General features: G+C 48.5%; 1 protein-coding gene across 1 annotated transcript in view; it reads left to right on the forward strand.

Moving 5' to 3' along the window:
- Window positions 1-20,314, forward strand: part of LOC119373517 (serine/threonine-protein kinase PAK mbt) — a 69,448-nt gene that overhangs the window by 13,680 nt on the left and 35,454 nt on the right. The window contains exons 2-6 of the mRNA XM_037643568.2: window positions 13,284-13,562; window positions 15,014-15,280; window positions 15,824-16,048; window positions 17,045-17,125; window positions 19,613-20,251. Of these exons, the coding sequence (XP_037499496.1) occupies window positions 13,353-13,562; window positions 15,014-15,280; window positions 15,824-16,048; window positions 17,045-17,125; window positions 19,613-20,251 (1,422 nt within the window). The 5' untranslated portion in view covers window positions 13,284-13,352. The remainder of the gene's footprint in view (window positions 1-13,283; window positions 13,563-15,013; window positions 15,281-15,823; window positions 16,049-17,044; window positions 17,126-19,612; window positions 20,252-20,314) is intronic.

Here is a 20,314-nt window from a genome sequence, read left to right on the forward strand (position 1 = left end):
GCCGATATCGGCGGAGCCGCTGTCTTCCGCCGGCAAAATTGGGCCGTTTTTGCCGCCTTCCATCCGGTGTTGGGCTTTCGCCGGCAACATTGGGCCGTGATTACCGGCGTTCCGCCGTCTTTCCGCCGATATCGGCTGAGCCGATTTCTTTTACCGGCAACAATGGGCCGAGTTTGCCGGCGGTTTGCTGTTCTTCCGCCGATATCGGCTTAGCCGATGGCTTTCACCGGCAACACTGGGCCGAGTTAGCCGCCGTTTTGCCGTACTTCCGCCGACATCGGCCGAGCCGATGGTTTTCACCGGCAACATTGGGCCGAGCATGCCGTCATTCTGCCGTGCTTCAGCTGACATCGGCGGAGCCGATGGCTTATCGACGATGTTGGAACTTTCTTGTCTCCCTTCAGGCAGTTATACATGCCCTGTTGAGAACGTCCTCCTGCGTCGCGGCGCTCCAAAAGTCCTCGTCACCGACAGAGGTGCAGCTTTTACGGCAGAGCTAACGCAAACCATCTTGAAATAGAGCCACACAAGTCACCGACGGACATCACCCGCAGGCGAATGGCCTCACCGAGCGGCTAAATGAAACCCTCGCCGACATGCTGGCAATGTACTGTACGTCGAACACATGACATGGGACGCCATAATATCTTCGGCACATAACCTGAAGTTAACACGGCAGTGTAAGAAACGGCGCACATATGACTCCGTTCAAACTAGTTCACGGAAGCCTCTCAACGACGCTGCACGCCGTGTTGCCGGCCGTCAGTGACGAGAATAACCTCGACGTTGCGCTCTACCTTTAGCCCGCCGAAGAAGCGCCCGGCAGCTCGCCCGCCTAGGATATAATCGTAATGCAATAGAGCATTAGGCACTTGAATATTTGTAGCTTAAGCTGCAGAATACCGCTACATGGATTGCTGTACTAGCACAAATAACAAAGTTCAAATATTGTACCGTGCTAATGCCGCACGTACGACTCGGAGCGCGAAGTATCGCCGACTGAATAGCTTGCATTCTCTTATTAGTTTCTGCTATGACAATGACTAACAACTACCACTAGCACAGTCACTTTTCAACCATAAAGAGATGGTCTTTAGAAGAATAACTGACTCAAATTAGATAGCCACTTCGTTGACCAGTTGTTCAGCGCTATCAAAAAATGTTGAAACGTTATAACACATACCATTAACTTCATGGGCCAAATTCGAAGTACTTCTGTTTCGTAAATGGTTTTGCCACGGGTCGGCCGACTTCACTAATGTATCCAGCATCAAAATTCACCCAAACATTCCCGCACGAATGCTTTTAGCGGAAGAAGTTTTATGTGAATACTCATTCTGTGCATAAATCGAGCCTGTCATCATATTTATAGCGCTATATCCTTTCAGCCGCTCAATGTGTGGCGCTGGCGCTCATATACTACACGGACAGTTTCCGATCTCTGTGTTTACACATATTTACTCACGCGCGTGTTTGGGTCAAGCGTAACAAGCGCATTTGCTTCAGTGATGTCACATAATTTTTCTTTATGAAAATAGTAAAAAGCTCAGCAAGGCGTGTTGCTGAGCTAGTTGGTTCATTACTTGAGAAAAATAGGTATGGTGCAAAAAAGACCGGGCGAAGTGAAGACACGTTTTGTAGTTTGAATGTTTACAAATCAACTAGCCCGCTGACCATCTTTAACGAACTGACAAACACGTGTTTGCCACGTGTTTTTCAGTTCGCATTTGTGCTTCGTTGCCGTCCATTTTGTGACATACATATCTTTTTCAAGTAAAAATCTCGCTCAACGATTGCTTCCCACGTGCTTTCAGAAATAGTCGCATAAAATCATTATTATGGCACGCGAAATACGATGAAAAATGGGGCTCCAACGTGGTGTACGCAAAGTTTTCATGTAGCGACATGTGGCAACAAGCGATGCATTGAAAATTCCACGAACGCCTTTCTCAAACGGCATGCCCATAGAAATGCTGGGGGGAACGCACACTATTGTGGTAGGCTGAGCCTTGCTTTCAAGAAGGGAGAATTCGTATTTTTTTTCTTCTTCAACCTCTACCCCCCCCCTCCCAGCCTTCCCCTCGTTCAGCGTCATTGTCGCGAAACTCGCTTGACCAGGCAGGGTAGGGTGGCCGTCCCGACGGAGGGGCAATCGTAGCTGCGGGAGCAGGTTTTTTTCACTCCGGCCAGCAGAATTCTTCAAGAAGTGCGGTGTGCGGACATGTCTGGTGGAAAGTCAAAGTCGTGCACGAGACGGATACGCGGCAGGATTCCGGCACTGTTTTCGGCAGAGATCACCGCAGCGAGAAACCAGTGGCCCCCTGCTTCCATGTTGAACTCGCTCACCTCATATAAGGCCACGTGTTCACTACTGTTACGTGTCATCAGATTTTTGTTCTCTTCTTATCGCGTATTTTCCATTGACCATCGTGTTTTGTGTATTCTGATATGGTGCGCTTGCATTTTTGATTCGCTCGTGTTTTTAGCGATCCAACGGGCACACGTGAGTGGTTTTTATGCACAATTCCTTTCTGTTACAATCCTACCTTTAGATTAGGAATGCGCGCGTGTCTACCTTGTTTAGATATAGAGTTCATGGGATTTTGTGGTACCGCTCGCAATGTTTTTCGCGTCGCGTGCAGCAGTTTATCCATCTTTTTGGCCCTTAAATTATCACTGAAAAAATTGCAATTTCCTTAAAGGATAACGCTAGTTTAATTGCCAGTCATGTGTCGCGAATGCCTACCGTTGCTTGGTGAACTTAATGAACGTGGGGGGGGGGGTGCTCCTCTGCTCGTAATTAGCTCACGCATATACATAATCTTCTAGTGTAGTTGCCACTCTTAATCTCGCTTTTTCGGAAAGCCGCCTAACATTACCTTTCTTTTCTTCGGGTCCGTCTTTAATCCTACTGTAATGCTGCCTTCGTTTACATCTCGCCCCGCCACGGTGGTCTAGTTGTTATGGCGCTCGACTGCTGACCCGAAGGTCGCGGGATCGAATCCCGGCCGCGGCGGCTGCATTTTCGATGGAGGCGAAAATGTTTGAGGCCCGTGTACTTAGATTTAGGTGCACGTTAAAAAACCCCAGGTGGTCAAAATTTCCGGAGCCCTCCACTACGGCGTCTCTCATAATCATAGCGTGGTTTTGGGACGTTAAACCCTAGATATTATTATTATTATTATATTATCGTTTACATCTCCAGAACTTTTTTCGTGATTCGGCACCGTCGTTACTGAAAAGCGCGATATCGTCCGCAAAACGCAAGCAGCTAAGATATTCTTCGTTAATCCTTATTCCTATTTTTGCCCGTTCTAGTTCTTTCAATATTTATAGTGAATGTGCCGCGCATAACCTTGAAGAGATCGTAACACTTCCCATAGGCGTGTGCACAGTGGGGCAGGGGGGCGGCCGGCCCCCGTAGTCACCTAAGAAGAGGTGGGCGCAAGGTTTTCCAAACACGTTGACTTAATAGGGAGCGGGGGGCGCCGCGATGAACCTTAGCCCCCCGCCTCCCCTCTGAAGGGGAACCCTGCTTACGCCTATGATTTTGCGCCTGACCTCATTCTCGATTAGGATTGTCCTGCTTTTTTTTTGAGGAATACGGTGGCTGTGGGTTTGTTTTAGATGTTGGCTGCGGTATCTATAAATGTTTAGATATTTCATTATGGCATTATTATTCCGGAACTGCTGGTGTGTGTTCATATCTGTGAATAAATTTGTGTTTATCACCTTGCAAATGTGTTGCTCCTTAATTTCTCAGACGCATGCATAGTTGGTGCAGCAGGCCTTTCATTAATTTAGTTGTCTTAGAGACAATATTGACTTTCGTTCTCGGGCTTGCACGGTTCGACAGAATTGTGGGTCTTAATCGCACACTAAGACATCAGTGGAGCAGTCGTTCTAATTAGGAAGCATTTTTCGAATATGGCACCAATGGCAGTCGATGAATGCCGTTGGGCCGCGAATAGTCTATTAGCGCTGCTGGCTTACGGTACAGTAACCACAGTAATACCGAACTGCCGTGGTTGGAACGCAGCCATTTTACTTTATAACACGTGTATCAGCCTGCCTGATCAAGTTACTTTACGCATCGAGCAACTACCGCTGGTGTCTCCATATAAACTAGCTACGTGCAGACCACGACGGTACAGTACTACCGTACTTAACGCACGGTAAGCCACCACTGCTAAAACATAATAACGGGTGTAAACGGTCACGCCGGCGGCTACCCGACGTCGGCGGGGCCGACACCACGCCAGCATCGGCTAGCATACATAGGCCCAATGACGGCTTGCCATCATCGGCTGAATAACGGCAGGCCCGTCTCGGGCCGACGCTGGCTAGCCCACGTCGGCCCGAAGCCGGCAAGCCCGCCTCGGCCCAACGGCGGCTAGCCGACGTCGGGCCGATGCGGGTGAAAGTAGCGCGAGCGTGATTTGCCGACGTGGGGCCAATATCGCTGCCGCCTTTTGCCGACGTTGGGCCAAGATCGGTCCAATGGCGGCGTGCTGCCTGGGTGGCTGCTGTCGCGGCCACGCGCTGTTTAGCCCGCGCGCCTGCCCCTTCGGGGCAGGCGGAGGCGCACGTAACCCAAGAGCCGCGTCGCCCAACGGGCCTTGGTCGAGCGGGCCCGGGCCGCGGCCATCGCCAATGGGCTCCCGTAAGGGGGAGCCCACCTAGTGTTTGTACGGGGCGGCCCCTTCCCACCCTCCCTGTAAATAACATATGTAAATAAATGTTTTTCAGCAGCAGCGCTTCTCTGGCAACAGACTTCAGCAACACCTGAGACAAAAAAAAAAATGCACCAGCAGCGAGGTTCGAACCAACGTCCTCGCAGTTCCGAGCACGACACGCTAGCCGCTGCGCCACTGGGGCCAATCGGTTCGGTAGGTCTAACGGGCTGTATTTTTATTGCCACGCTGGACGTAACTTTTAAGACTCGTTATTCTTACGTCCAGACGTAACTGCAACGGCTCGTACCGTTACGTCTAGACGTAACGCTAGACACTCCCCCCTCCCCCCCCCCCCTTTTTTTGCCCCCAGTTCCGCAAATTTCTTTTTCTTTTTGTAACCATTCGAGGGCCCGTTTCCAGTATAGAGGCCGCCGGTTTTCCAAGCAGGCTTACCAGCGAGGGAATATGCTTAAAGTCATCACAGAATACCTGGGAAAGTCGGGGAATTCGGAAAAATTAAATTGGGTAGACACCCTGGAACAGTTTTTTTTCTCGTACTGACAAAGTGGTTGTTCGGATCTAGTCGGTGACGCATCTTCGAGTGTGTACAGCGCAGTGGCAACAGCAGCGTTGGACCATGTATAGACAAGCGCTCGTCTCTTTGCTCTGTCCGTGTGATGTCGCCATTTCGCCGATAGTGGCCATCGCAGCAAACTCGCTCTTTTTTTTTTTTTTTATTATTATTGATAGTGTTAGCCTCAAAAGGGCACATTAAATTATTCAAAATACAATCTGTAATTACTGTTAGCTAAAATGAAGCGCATGCAACAGTAATAACTTCGATATAGGGCTGCATTTCTTATTTCGCACGTATTCACTTACCGTTGTAAATATATTCTGCAGCATATGTAGTACTTCGTTCTCGTAAACATATTATCGCTAATTTCGCGCCAATACATCGCTAGTGAGAAAGCAAAAGACCGACAAATTTTTTGTTCGTCGGTGGGATGTCATGGATGTCAAGTTACTTTCTGGCGGTGGCGTTAGAGATCCTCGAAACGCGCAGTGTTCTATTTTATCATTCTTTAGAATACAGTGTATATGTAGCCCATGTTTTGGCTGTTAAAAAGGGTGTTTTGAGTGCTCAGAGTGTTTACGGTGCTTAGTTCATGCATTTGTCTAATGCGTTCGCTGTAGTAACCATCTGCCTTTCGGGCGAAACTGCGACTCTCTTTTTTTTTTCTTTTTTTTTTTTTTGTCGATAGCGTTGGACTAGATCTCGTTGGTATAGTCTCGGTCCTTTGTTCTTCTGGCACCGGCACTGTCCCCGTGCACAAAGATAGCTTATTCGATCTAACGTATTTGGTCGATCCGAACTGTCGTCTGTGCCCCCGGGAGAGTCTACACAAGCGGCGTTTGGTTTGTGCGCTTGCTTTTCCCTGTGATTGCCATAGCGCGTGCAGACTGTGTTTCCACTGCAGCTTTCGCAGTCGACGACCGTCGTCCATACGTGCAGACTGCAGACGCGGCCTCATTCGATGGGGCCACTGATTGCGCTGTTGCTACTGCAGCGTTGTCTGTTTCTACTCTCCGTCCCGTTTCGGCGCTGTTCTCGTTAAACGCGTGCGGGGATACTATAGATGGCTTGCGCTGACGTCGCTGAAACCGCCGTGTTGGAGCCCCAGCATGGGGGCACGCGACGTTTGCGATGTAACATCAATGTTATCGAAACGTCGCATGCGGGATATTTCGTTATTCACGCGCAGAGGCGCTCCTGCCACGTCGTTATCGCACTGAAGCAGGTTAACCGCAACTTGTTTTCCATCAAAGCCACCATCGTGCACTGCGTCTATGACGTCGCGTGCAAGCTATCTGTACTAGCTAATCGTATGTAGCGGGGCTGTCGTTGCACGTGCACCCTGTATAACCAAGAAACGCGTCAACGTCTTTAGATGGTTTCACCTTTTAACGGGAACAGCGCAGAAATGGAAGACGATAAGGCACGTTGCTACGTCGTCCATAATCGTGGCGCATATCGTTATGGACACGGTACACTAGTTTGGCTGAGCCCATGCTGCTTTATGTGTAGCGGTAACCTGGTGGCGAAGTTCGATAAGTGTTGATAATTTGGCGCGTTGGTTTGTCGTACTTGAACTAGTATAGCGCATCACGGAAAATGCGCGTAATTTAGCGCTGTACTAGTTCGAGGGATAGGTTCGCGTGTATATTAGAACGACAGCGGCTCATTCAGCTTAGGTTAATTTCAGCGAGTCATCTACATCAGCTGCAATGTTTAAACTGGATTGGTTGCCGGAGCCAGTCGCCACGGTTGTCTATAGTGGTTACGGAAGTCGGCTTGAAGGTCGCGGGATCGAATCCCGGCCGCGGCGGCCGCATTTTCGTTGGAGGCGGATGCTAGGTACCCGTGCGGAAAATGCTAGATGCCCGTGCACTTAGACTTAGGTGCACGTTAAAGAACCCCAGGTGGTCGAAATTTTCCCGAGCCCTCCACTTTACGGCGTCCCTCATAATCATATCGTGGTTTTGGAACGTAAAAGCCCAACAAATGTTACTATAAGTTGAAATGTATGTATGTGGACGAAAAAAATCGACTTGCCGCTGGTAGGGACCGAACCTACAACCTTCGGATAACGCGTCCGATGCTCTACCAATTGAACTACAGCGGCGTTCGATTTCGAAGTGCGATTAGACAAGTGCCGTTCGTTCACGCTATGCCGTTCGTTTCAGAAATTGCAGGAAAATTTCAGGACAATCATACCCTGTACTGCTGCGACCTGTGAATATAACCGATTTAGCTGCTGTTGCTGCGACGAAGGTGGCGACTATTTCCCCACGGCGCCATGGCAACATATCGCATGAAATATGACCGTGCGCGGCCGTTAGTCTGCACTCGTGTCCACCAGATAAGATAGTATTGGCGACCCTCGGGGATGTCCCGAGGCAGGTAGGAAAGGTGATCGAACTCGGGGTAATTTCCTGCAGCCTATTCACATTAGGATGTTCGTCAGCAGTGACAGTGATACCGTACCGATACGGTACGGTACGATACGGCATGCGGGTTACGATATGGTATTAACGTTCCGCGTTAGATCTGTGTACACTGTTGCAATTTTATTATAATATGGCGCGAGCGTAGACCCCTGGAGATGGTAGCGCCTAATAAAGGCCAGAAGTACCGAGATTTCCTACTGATGCGCAAGCGCAGAGAGCACACTTGTGTGCTAATGCCGTCTGATACGCTGCTTGCTTAGAGACGCATACGCGCTATCAACCTTATCTGTGCGACCATGTGTTCAGAAATCTGCTGTGACGCTCATCGTCGTACCGCTGATCTCGTTTCGTCTCGTCAATATTAGAAAATACCGTATCCACGGGGTCGACGCTCCCACATATTGTTACCTATATCCCCACATTCCCGCGTATCTCCAAAACGTGTGTCGTCATTATGACGTCGTATGATGGCGTCGTCGGATGACATCGTCGCTCGGTCAAAGGCGGGCCGATCCCGGAGGTAGCGCAAAACCACGTTAAGTGTAGAAGGCGTCAAAAGCTGGAGGGAGGAGCAATGCAATCGATTGCAGCCGTCGATGTCATTTAATGCGTGTCCCTCACCCCGTGGCTCGTTATGTCTTGCAAGAAGCCTGGTCCCTGATTGGATAGCTGTTTTCAGGATAGCTGATTTGATACCAGTTTTCAGGAAAATTCGGTAAGGCAGTGTCGCCTAAGTACGAAAAAATGCTCTTCGAAATCCGTGACGTCACTCGCGGTGACTTCCGCGCTACATTTTTAAAAATGAAACTTTGACTCTGATTTTCTCCTCTGTTTGTAAACGTATGATGTTAAAATTAACGAAATTGGAGTTCTCAGAGCACAATTTATCAGTCTAAACCTACTCATTATTGTCGACCTTAGTGTCGCTTTAATGCATTGCCAAGTGTGCAGTAGGCGCGCCTTCACGTGTTCCAGGGAGTGTTGCATGCTGCAGATTTTTTTTTCTATTTTTTTTTTCGCGCTTCGTTGGTGTTCAGCCGCGCGCTATCGATGGTGTCAGGCGATTGAGAACGGTGTACGATAACAAGTGGCAGAATCGAGCTGAAGGCATTGCACTTGGCTTTGTTCGTGCGCTTACCAGGTCGTCCAATAAAAGGTGTCGGGGCGAATGCTGCTCGGTAAATTGTCGTGTACACTACTTACCTGCGCTGTGCACGCCTCGCTATCGGTTTCAATATCGTAAGCACGCGGCTGCGCGCGTTTGCTTATCGTGCGACGCGAGCGGCATATATATGAAGAAGCTGCCCGCGTCGTCTTTCCGTGTGCCGTTCGTGTCCCAGTAGCGCGACGCGGCTGTCGACAATATGCGCTTTGTGGTTATCACCAGACTTGGCAGTGATGAAACTACGCTAATTGAATTACTTTTTCGCCGTAATGCGTAATGTAATGAATTACTGAAAGATCGCTGAAACGGGACACCGAGAAAACACTACACCACACAGGGGCTTCCAACGCAAGATTTGTTGCGCGAACGCGAAATATATCGCTAGAGATGACAGTGAAAAAAAAAAAAAACAACAAAAACGAAGACGAAAACACAGAATATTGCGAATCGGTTCCGCAGAACCGATTCGCAATATTCTGTGTCCGTGCGCTTCGAGTTTTCGATTAATTCGCTAGCCGCCTGGTTAGCTCAATTGGTAGAGCGACCGCCACGAAAAGGTGTTGGTCCCGCGTTCGATCCCCGGACCAGGACGAATCTTTCGGCTACTAAGAAGCTTTCTGAGAAATCCGTGTGGATTTCTTTGTAGCATCGTGCTTCAAACGGGTGGTTGTCAATTTCCCTTTCTTACGCATTAGATCCTATTTTGGCATTATATAAAAACGAAGCCGTTGGTCGTCGTAATGGTGACCCAATGAGAAAACTCACAGGGGCCTCTATGCATTCGCCCAAGACTGACTCGAATACGGGAGCCATGTTCTTTTCCTTATCAGCCAATGTATGGATCCTCTCCCCCCCCCCCCCTCCCCCTCCGAAAGCTCTCTGCAGCTTACCTGGTTTTGCACTGCCTCTGTGATCTGCCCACATTTGACCAAGCGATGATATCATGTGATGACGTCATCATGTGACGCTGCGTGTCGTCACGGTGACGCCATTACGTGATTATTCCGCGTGACGCCGACGGTCAATTCTCGCGTTCGGTGAGGCATCCAAAGCTTTCGCCTTATACAGACGCGAGCACCGAGTCGTCGTCCGACGGCGCAAAAAGGTGTGCCCGAGAAGTGTGTCGTGTGAGGTATACAGCGAACGCTTGTACGAAATAGATGTAAATTTGCAACGATCGCTTCGCTTCTTGAGTCGGCGGCTTCCGTAAATCACGACGCCCCCGCCCTACTTGCCGACGCCCTCGCCCTACGCATGCGCATACATCCCAGCATCCCCGCCGCTTGTGCCGCGCTTTCGCGAATGTAGTATGTACTACGACAGCCGGGGCACCTCATCGCTGCGGCGTCCGTGTTCGTCTTGTTTCGCCGTAGGTCAGGAATGGAGGAAGGGAATTTTGAGGTCTCGCTTCTTTGTTTGGCACAGCCTTAATGAAAACCAGCAGATAATGAAGGTATAGGGGATGTTAATTGTACTGTTTTAATTGTACGTAGGTCAAGAGAGCGATGAGTGGCGGCTGTTCGTGGCTACTTCTTGCGCTGGGTACTACGAAACGAGGACGAAAAACGGGGACACCTTGACGACGGTTGGTGCGCAATACCCATCCGTCATCAACGTGTTTCTCCGTAGGTCTACGAGTGAGCTTGCACCGGGGGTTTTCACTTAGATTGGAAATTGCGTGTCGAGCACGGAGGAATGGAAAATTAGGATAGTGTTGCGCGACACGTTAGAAGCAACAAGGTATTGGCTCAAACGTCAGATCGAGCGCTCCCCTCTGCTAGGAATGATACTTCAGTATCACCCGGCACGGTGGTCTAGTGGTTATGGTATGGTGCTCGACTGCTGACCCGATGGTCGCGGGATCGAATCCCAGCCGCATTTTCGATGGATGCGAGAATGCTTGAGGCCCGTGTACTTAGATTTAGGTGCACGTTAAAGAAACCCAGGTGGTAGAAATTTCCGGAGCCCTCCACTACGGCTTCCCTCATAATCATATCGTGGTTTCGGGACGTTAAACTCCACCAATTATTATTACTATTAATTACTTCACCGCTGTTAAAGAAAACAAATTTATGTCCCTTGTGCTTTCGTTGGCCTAATTGTATGTTGGATTAATTTGGTTATTTACCTCGAACTGCTACGGCGGTGTCAATGACGTGAAGGGAAAGGGTAAAGAGCGGGGTTGCCTAAATCGCGGTAAGTATGGCAGCTCGTTTGTTTAGTGAATCGGCTGCGCGTGCCTGCGCACCGAACTCTTGGGCGTGGGCGGTTTGCAGGGAGAGGGGGAGGGAGAGAATAATAAACACGAAAAAAAAAAGTAAAAACGCCTGCGCGGTAACTCTCTGACGCGCTCTCAGCAGCCCTCAGCGGGAAAAAGAAGCTGCGCGAGGCTAGCATAAACACGAGCGCGCGAATGCAAAAACCGCAACAAAAAAAAAAAAAAGAAAGAAAAAAGTTGCTTGCGCCGAGACCGGCGACTACGCCTTGTGGAATGCGGCTCCCGCTGCTGCCGGCGCGGCGGCGGTGTTCGCGTGCGCGCGCTTCTTTCTACGCGTTGCGGGAGCACGCATGTGCAACGTTCACGGCGCGGAATAACGAACGAAAAACAAGAAATCCAATAAAAGACAGCCGGTAGTACTTGTCGGGGATCGGCACGAGTGATAAAGGCCTCTCCGCGGCGATTCCCAGCTCTCTTCTATCACTCCTCCCCCTTTCCCCGCGCCTGTTTGTTTGCGGGGCGAAGTTCAAACAAAACGCCCCACTATGGCGCCCGCCCTATCTCCTAAATACGCCGTCGCAGCCAGTGTCGGAACGAAACTTTTTTCTTTGCGGTTTTTAGTTTCCTTCCACTGACAGAAGGTTCCGCAACGGTTTGTATTTGCATGCAAAAAATTTTCAGGCAAAATGACGATAAAGACCGCATTTGTTTTTTCTTAGAAGAGCAGTTCTTTGGGCAAGTTGATGATAAACATGTGAAGAGCTAACAATGCGGAAATGACACGTCTGTTGTGTTAGTTCCTCTTGTTTCTGTTGTTTCCGTGCTGTTAACTTTTGTCATTTGTGTCAGAACAGCACAAAAAATGGGGCAGTGAACACACAGGACACAGCACTGTGACCTGTGTGTTCGCTGCCGCATTTTTTGTGCCATTCTGACACAGGGTTCATGAACCAACTAGCCCACCTAAGAACCCTGTTGTGATTTGTTTTCCCTAATAACTGAACTGTCAGTTCTCTAAGGTCATGTTAAATGCTTTGAGCCAATGGAATGAGCATGATCTCAGAAGCAACACGTGTATTCTTTCCCAAATGGGAGATCACTGTTCCGATAAAGCGAACCTCAGTGCTGAGAATGTCCTTTCCACAGTGACCTGTGTTGCTGCCACAACAAAGGCTACTTGTGTTAAAGGGACTGGACCGGCAGGAATGTGGCATTAGATCCTAGTGCAGATGGACAGACCGTGAATTATAGTGACAGAATTGAGCATACTTTTTGTGATGTGAATAGGATTTGTATCGTTAATTTGAGTTATAAAGTCGCAAAAGCCGCTGCTTTGTGCTGCCTTGTGGACGAGCCTTGGTGCTGCGCGAATTAGTTGTTCGTAGTCTGCTGTTGTTTAAGCGTATCATCATTCGGGCCTAAGATTATTCTGTTTATCAGGCATCCCCACTTTATTCCGTATTTATTATAAAGCAAGAAAGAGAGGGCACTGCCTTTGCGGCAACACAGGCTTGATTGATAGGGCCTCCATTGTTCAACAGAATGCGTTGGCAGGCTAGTTGTTGAGAATCCATATTGCTTTTTTAGCGCAAGAAACGACACCACAAGAAAGAAGACGCTGTGTTCAGTCTTCTTTCTTGTGGTGTCGTTTATTGCACTAAAAAAGCAATATGGCCTCCGTTGTTTTCCGGTGTGTAATTGCTATCGCGCTCACCTACCACTGTTTGCAGCATGTCATGTATGACTTCGTCGGCACTGCAGGTAGAAAAATTTCGATAAAAAATGCTTCATGGTGTTTCCTGCGTTACCATTCCGTGATTAGACACTCTGACCAGTGCGCCTTCTGCTTCACTGAAGAAAGTCGTCAGTGCATTTCAAGAAACTGGAGGTGGTTGAAATTGACTCTGTGGTGTCTTTCGAAGCTCACGAAGGTCGCGTGATCAAGTCCCGGCCGTGGCAGCTGCATTTCGATGGAGGCAAAATGCTAGATGCTCACGTGCTTTGATTTAAGTGCACATTAAAGAACCACAGGTTGTCGAAATTGTCGGAGCCCTCCCTGGTGGTGTCTCTCAATGATATCGTGGCTTTGAGACGTAAAACTCCAGCAATTATTATTAGGATCCTGCTGTGAGCTTTTAAATGTAAAGCCTCTTAATTTAAACCACAACACTTACTACAAATTACACATTGCACTTGTGCCTTTGCTGTGCAGTGAAAGCATCAGCAGCATTGGGAGAACTACCTGGGCCCGCATAAAGTTGAACAGCGACGGGCTCCCAGGATGTTCGCCAAGAAAAAGAAGAAGCCGATCATTTCGGCACCGAGCAACTTCGAGCACCGCGTGCACACGGGCTTCGACCGACGGGAGGGCCGCTTTGTCGGACTGCCGCCACAATGGGCCAGCCTGATTGGTGGAGGCCAAGACCGACCCAAGCCCATCATCGATCCTTCCAATATCACCCCCACCGAAATTCTGGACATGAAGCTGCACGTGAGTTGCATCTGTTCGTTCCTGCATACTGTGATAGATTGGGTTTGTTGGAAAGCTTTTTGAAAGAACTTTAAATGTTTGTTGAAGATTCTAGCAATTGCCCTGTGAAACAAGAACTACCTGTTGGGCTTTCCCTCTCTGTCACTTGATTTTACATCCTTTCCTGCGGTACAAAGCTTTTAGGGCATTGCATCTTGTGTGTACATATATAATATATATATATATATATATATATATATATATATATATATATATATACATACAGGCGTATATACATTATTGTGAGCACCCTTCATAGATTACCTTAACTGCATCGTGACATAACAGCGCAAAAAACGGGACAGTGAACACACAGGACACAGCGCTGGATGTTACACATATAGACGGATTCTGGATAGCTTGTGAGATGAAAGGTGCAAAAGGCCCCAATGTAGAAGAAAAGTATGCACAAGGGTTCTTGGGGGGCTAGTTGGTTCATAAATATTGTGACAGAACAGTGCAAACACACATGACACAGCACTGTGTCCTGTGTGTTCATTGTCCCTTTTTTTTTTTTTTTTGTCACAATGTTCATGAACCTAGCCCACCTAAGTACCCTTGTGCCTTACCTGCATTTGTACCGTCACTACTCATTGGGCAATTTGTGTTCCTCAGTCTGGAAAATTTCATAACTGATGGGCTGCTTCATAAGTGGCGGAGATATGATGTGGCTTTCATAAAGTGGAGATGGTTCTCTTCAATGATGTACAGTAGGGATGTATGGTGTAAACCAGGGGTCGGCAACCTTTTGAGCCAGAGGGCCGAGTTGCCTGAAGCCGACTCGGCAGGGGTTGGATCTCGTTGGATCAAGGTCCTTCCCTGACCTAGTATTTCCACGAAGAACCTTTTTTCCCCCATTTTTGGACCTGTGCAAAGAAAGGAAGTGAATACGTTATCTGGCTAAGTGGGAGGTGGGGGACAGTGCCAACTCGAAGCGATCTTTCTTTGTTCCTATCTAACCCCACACTTGAGATCAAAGCTGCCATGTCGACATTCAGATAGGGAGTGACAAGAGGAGGGGGGGTGGTTCTGATGTCGCGTCGGGGCCGCATAATTCTGCACCATGGGCTGCGGGTCGCCGACCCCTGGTGTAAACCATATTATCCGCAGGTGGTAGCTCGATTGGCGATCTGGGTGTAGCTCCACTTTAGAGCAAGGCATGATAGGATTTTCTTCAAAAGCAGTGTGTTCTGAACTTCATATTTGACAGAATACAGCGCGCACACAAATACGGACACAGAAAAAGAAGGAACATGTGTCAGTGTTTGTGTGGGCACCATATTCTGTCAAGTATGAACAAGTACCGACTAGCCCAATTATCTGTGTATTGAGCTGTCTTAGAGGCCCAAGGTTGAGAGATACGCTCAAGTGCATCATTCACTTTACAATGCACGCAACTATTCTTTATGCAGACTATCGTGAGAGGTGGTGCTCCTGGCAGCACGAGCCCTGTGGGTCGATGTCCGCAACGCCCGGGTGGGCCTGTCTCTGTGACACGTTCCAACTCCCTCCGCAAGGAGAGCCCTCCCATGATCCATCGGGACATGAGCCGGCTTCCGCCACCCGTTCCCGAGCATGACACATTCCCAGACAACAGCCCAATGCCTCCTCAGGGCCACACACTGCCTCCCTATGCACATTACCAGGGACAGCAACCACTTCGGGGACAGCATCCGCAGGTGTGGTGTTGCTGTCCTTCCCACCTCCTACATACTAAACCCTTCTTTGTCATCATTTTTATGATTCTATTATCTGCATCCATTGAAAGAAAAAAGTTTTAGTTGCTTTCAGAAATCTCTGTTTACTCATTTTATGCTAGCCACTTCGACACTAGACACTGCCTAACCATGTTAATATGCACCTGCCAGTAACACAGTATGACTTCACACTGAACGGTAGTACGCATTAACTGCCAAGTACAAGTTTGCATCTCCTGACTTGCATTGCTGCCACTACCAACAAATATCAATACTGAATGCCATGTTGCAGTAAATGTTGTCGAAAGTATTGAATACTATGAGGCCCTTTCTTTTTAGCAATGTACAGAAAAAAAAAATGTGGCTTTCTCCCACGACTGTGCGCATGATGGCTATGCCAAGGAACAAATCAAAACTATAACGGAACACACACAGCGGCGGATGGGGCAGCAGCGCAGTCCACATTATGTGGACAGTTTTCTCATTTCATAAAGAAAAAAAAAGCACTGCACTCTTGCCACACAGGCCCAGCATCCAATCGGAGGAGGGCGCCTCCCACCCGACCACCTCCAGGGCCACTCGAACGCGTATGCCCCGGCTTACATGCATGCGCAGCAGGCTCACCCACAGGACCACCCTCAGCAGGACATGCATAGGCCCACTGACTCCTCTCAGGAGGCCCCCGACAGTCCATCGTTACCCACTAACGCCCAGGGCTACCCGCCACATGCTGGGCAGCACACAGCACAGGTGAGTCATATGTTGGTCATGGTCATATATTGTCACCACAGGCACGTGGGGTGGGGTGGGGGGGGGGGTGCAGTTGGGCACCCCCATCCCCCCAATCATCTAAGGGGGGTGATCAGTCTTTCCCATACCTTTACTCAGTCGAACCTGCCCCATATTGTTTAATTGCAATGTTATGGCCACACATGTCTTTGATGATAATGGCGGCCGAGGACCCCTGATGTCGCATTCCAAGAACCGTTTAGTAGTTACCACCTCTTCCCCCAGAGAGCCAGGGACCAAAGTAAGGTGGCGAACCAAAGGCAGGCTATTGTGAGAAGTGTCTCATCGCTTCGTTTTCATTTTTGCATTCATTGCACAGCTTGTTTTCTTTCTGACTCGACCAATGGGGGTTGGTTGAGTCAGAAAGAAATTATTGTCGCACCAACTTTAGTAGAGCAGCCAAAGCTGCGAGTTGTGCCAGCCACTTAAAGGACTTTTCCACTGGCCGTTACTGATAGTTCTTCATGCAACTCCAACTGAAGGGAAGGTTCACGGTGGCATCTGCTTCAGTGTAGCCATTTTCATGGAGTTTGGGGGAACACTAGGTAATTTCGAGGGATCGGCTGCCCTTTTCACAGCTTTCCTCTTTTTTTCCTTGACTCTTGTTACTGATTGGCTGACACCAGAGCCCGAGCCTTTGCTACACTGCACAGAGTTGGTGTAGTATAATTAGTATGTGCTCTGATATGTATCTGCTTGTTTATTATTCTTCGTACTTTAGTGCACACAGTATGTGGGCTTAATAAGCTAGACGTAGATTAAGACCTTGCATGTATCATTGCTCATTTCTAGACCATTTAGTTTTCATGTGGAATCGCTGACGCCAGTACTGGCACGGATGGTAACTAAAAGAGATTGTCTACACTGGTCTGTTGAAGGGGTCGCCACTTGTTCCTTACTTAGGATAAGAGAGAAAGAGTGCATATCGGAAGTTAACATTAGCAAATGTCTGTGCAGGGGCGCCAGCAGCCTGGCAACATTACACCTCAGCCACCTCACGGCATTCCATCACACAATGGCAGCTACTATTCTGAACAGGTATGTGGTGCAAGCATGTATTGTCAAACTTTCTATGCTCCGTTTCATTTGCTGTGCAAGGACATCCAAAGCGAAATAGCGGGCCCAAATTTTATGACAGCTCATGTCTTTTCCTATTTTTGTTGTTTTATTTATGTTTCAACATCAGCTTACTCAGCACCGTAGCAGCGTTACCATAGTTTACCACTGGTTTGATGTGACGTGACCAGGGCTGGAAAAATGATGTCCTTTGTATCTTTTTAACATAGAGTGTACAGTCGAAGCTACGTAACAGTGTGTATTCAAATGCCGTGAAAAGTTTATTGCTATAATTGAGAATTATTCTAACGGGTTTGCACAGAAAAAAGGGCAGAGGTAGGAGGCAGACAGGTGTGCTGTTGCTATAATGATGACTTGGCTAATGCCTTTTCTCTGCTCTTTGTGACTGCAGATTATGTTAGCTCGTGTAAGAATGCCCTGCACACATGCTCAGACCCACAGATGCACTGGTTGCTGACTCCATTTTGTGCACAACTACACAGTAAAACAACAAACAGTACCTTGATAAACTTGGTGCAAGAGTACAAGTCCTTTAATAAACCAAAATTTTCTCTGCCTTCTTTCCCAAGTTTTCTTGTTCACAGATAGTCTGTGTGGTGCTCAAGTGCTGTTTGCACAAACCTTGACAATCATCATTACATGGTTCCTCTCATTTTTATTGGTCACGTATAATCTTGAGATTTTATTGTGGGCGCAGTCTGAGCAATCACTCCAAGCTTTTTGTGTGATGGACAAGCAGGTACATTGCGTTAAGGGATGCCCTTAAAGCGCAACATATTTTCAACAGCCTGAAAAAGACTCTCGCATCGCTCTCCACAGCGCTACTGAAACTGTTGTGCGTCACCATGTCAAGATGGTACACTTGAGGACCCGTCAACACGCCACTTTGTGCATCTGCACAAAGGCAACGCTACTGCTCGACACAGAAATAAGGAATTGCTCTGTTGCACAAAGAGTAGTTATTAAAATACCAGGCCTGCGCGGAAAGCGCAGCACAGGCACAGTGAAAGCTGGAAGAGTGGCATTTCTAGAGCCCGTTATAAACTCTCTTGGGACAAGTACACTAGCAACGTACCCACTACGCCACAGATCATAATTTTTGTGAAGTTGGGAAGCACCCACTACGCCATTATTCGTCCTTCTGCGGAGAAGCGAGCTAGCATCTGTAAGGCATTATGTGCACTTTGTTGATGCGACGGCTGATGACGATGAATTATCATGGCTGAGTCCTTTGTAATGGGTTGGAAGCTTTAAACGAGCCACTAGTTACGTAATTCGCGTTGTGTGACACCTGGTCGTTATTTCACCCTCCCACCACACTATATAACATACGCTAACGGAAGAAAGAGATAGAGAGAGGGAATTAACACCTTGTTGAGACCCTGGGCAAATGGACCATGGGAGCCTTATGGGCTTCCTTGGCAACCAATAGAGGTGCACTTGCGAGGAACCCACTACACTATAAATCATCATAATTTTTGGGAAGTAGGGAAGCAGCCACTACGCCATTTTTCGTCATTCTGCGGAGAACTGTGGTAACCACTAAACACCTGTAAGGCATTTATGTGCACTTTGTTGATGCTGTGGCTGATGACGAAGAATTATGGCAAAGCCCTTTGTAATGTGTTGAAATCATTCAACAACCCACTCGCTGTGCAAGTCGCATTGTGTGACGCCTGGTTACAGAATTCGCGTTGTACGATGCCTGGTTGCCATTTTACACTTCTACCCCGCTACATTACATATGTTAATGTGGTTCCTTCCTGATATGAAGCCTGTACAGGGCCTTTTTGCACAACAATTTCAAACACCGAAACGGCTCTGAGGTAGAATAATGGGCTCCAACGCAGAGGGCCCAGGTTCGAACCCCGTTCCATCTGTGAAATGTTTTCTTATTTCGTTTTTTTTTTTTTTTTTTCATATTTCGCGTGATAGCGGTTACGGACACCGGTGGATACGGCACCAAAAACGGCCCTTGTGATCTCATAACAGCTTTAACTGTAAAAGTGCATAAAATATGGTTTTAAGCTCTACATTATGGTATCCAAACAAATTCACTGTCTCTCTGCTAGTTGACAATCCAAGAAATTTTTTGACACTGTTATCACTGTCAACCGATCAGGTGATGCTACACATAATTTTTACACCACTTCCGGATACAAATTAGTTAAAGATATGCAGTAATATTCCTATGAAATTGGTGATTGAATGGATTATTTTAATTTCGCAAGCATAGCTCCATTGTACACTATATATTATTTTTCCCATTTTAGTGAAGTAACGTTGCACTGCAGTTTCAATTTAATGAGATCCTAGTGTACTGCAAACACTCTCCTGATCCTTCTATGACAAATGAAAGTGTAATTTTTGTTTTTTGTCTCAGTTCAGCAGTGCTTGTTCTAACTTTCTGGCCATTTCATCCATTCCTCTCTTCTTTTTTTTTTTCAGGAACTGCCACCACACAATGGGCAACAGCCACACCCGGGCCAGTACGGAAGCCGGGACCACCTGCCCACTTCACACACCTTGCCATCGCATCCACACCACGCCCCACCACCGCACCTTCCGCCACACATGCATCATCTCCCACCTCACGTCGGGCAGCAGCATCAGCAGCCTCCACCTCAACAGCAGCACCTGCGGCAGGCGTCACCTCACCGAGAGAGTTGGGGCTCGGGCCAGGACCGTTACGATGCCGGTGACTGGGACTCCTCGGGATACAGCGCCATTGTGCCTCCTCCACACGCCCGACCTGCCACTGCCGGCCCCGGATTGCAAATGCACCACGGAGGTGCTCCTCCGCCAGGAGCTGGTCACCCTCCTCCGTCCACGCATCACCCTCTGGCTCAACAGCCACAGCACCACGCACAGCCTCCACATGCCGTGGGCATGCACCATCCCCCAACGCACGTCAACCAGCAGCACCCGAGGGGTCCTTCACCCATGCATCCGGGGCACGCCGGTGGCGTTCCACAGTCCCACCAGCCCCCAGCACCGCACATTCCAAACGGGAAGGTGCCGCCCGCGCTGAACGGTGGACACCGGGTGTCACCTTCTGGAATGCCGCCTCAGTATGCTGTGAATGAGGTGAGTTTACTTCAGAGTCTTCCACGAATAAAACTCACAGGGTCTCTTATGCATTCACCTAAG

Source organism: Rhipicephalus sanguineus, chromosome 11 (assembly GCF_013339695.2).
Source record: "Rhipicephalus sanguineus isolate Rsan-2018 chromosome 11, BIME_Rsan_1.4, whole genome shotgun sequence".
Taxonomy (NCBI): Eukaryota; Metazoa; Arthropoda; class Arachnida; order Ixodida; family Ixodidae; genus Rhipicephalus; species Rhipicephalus sanguineus.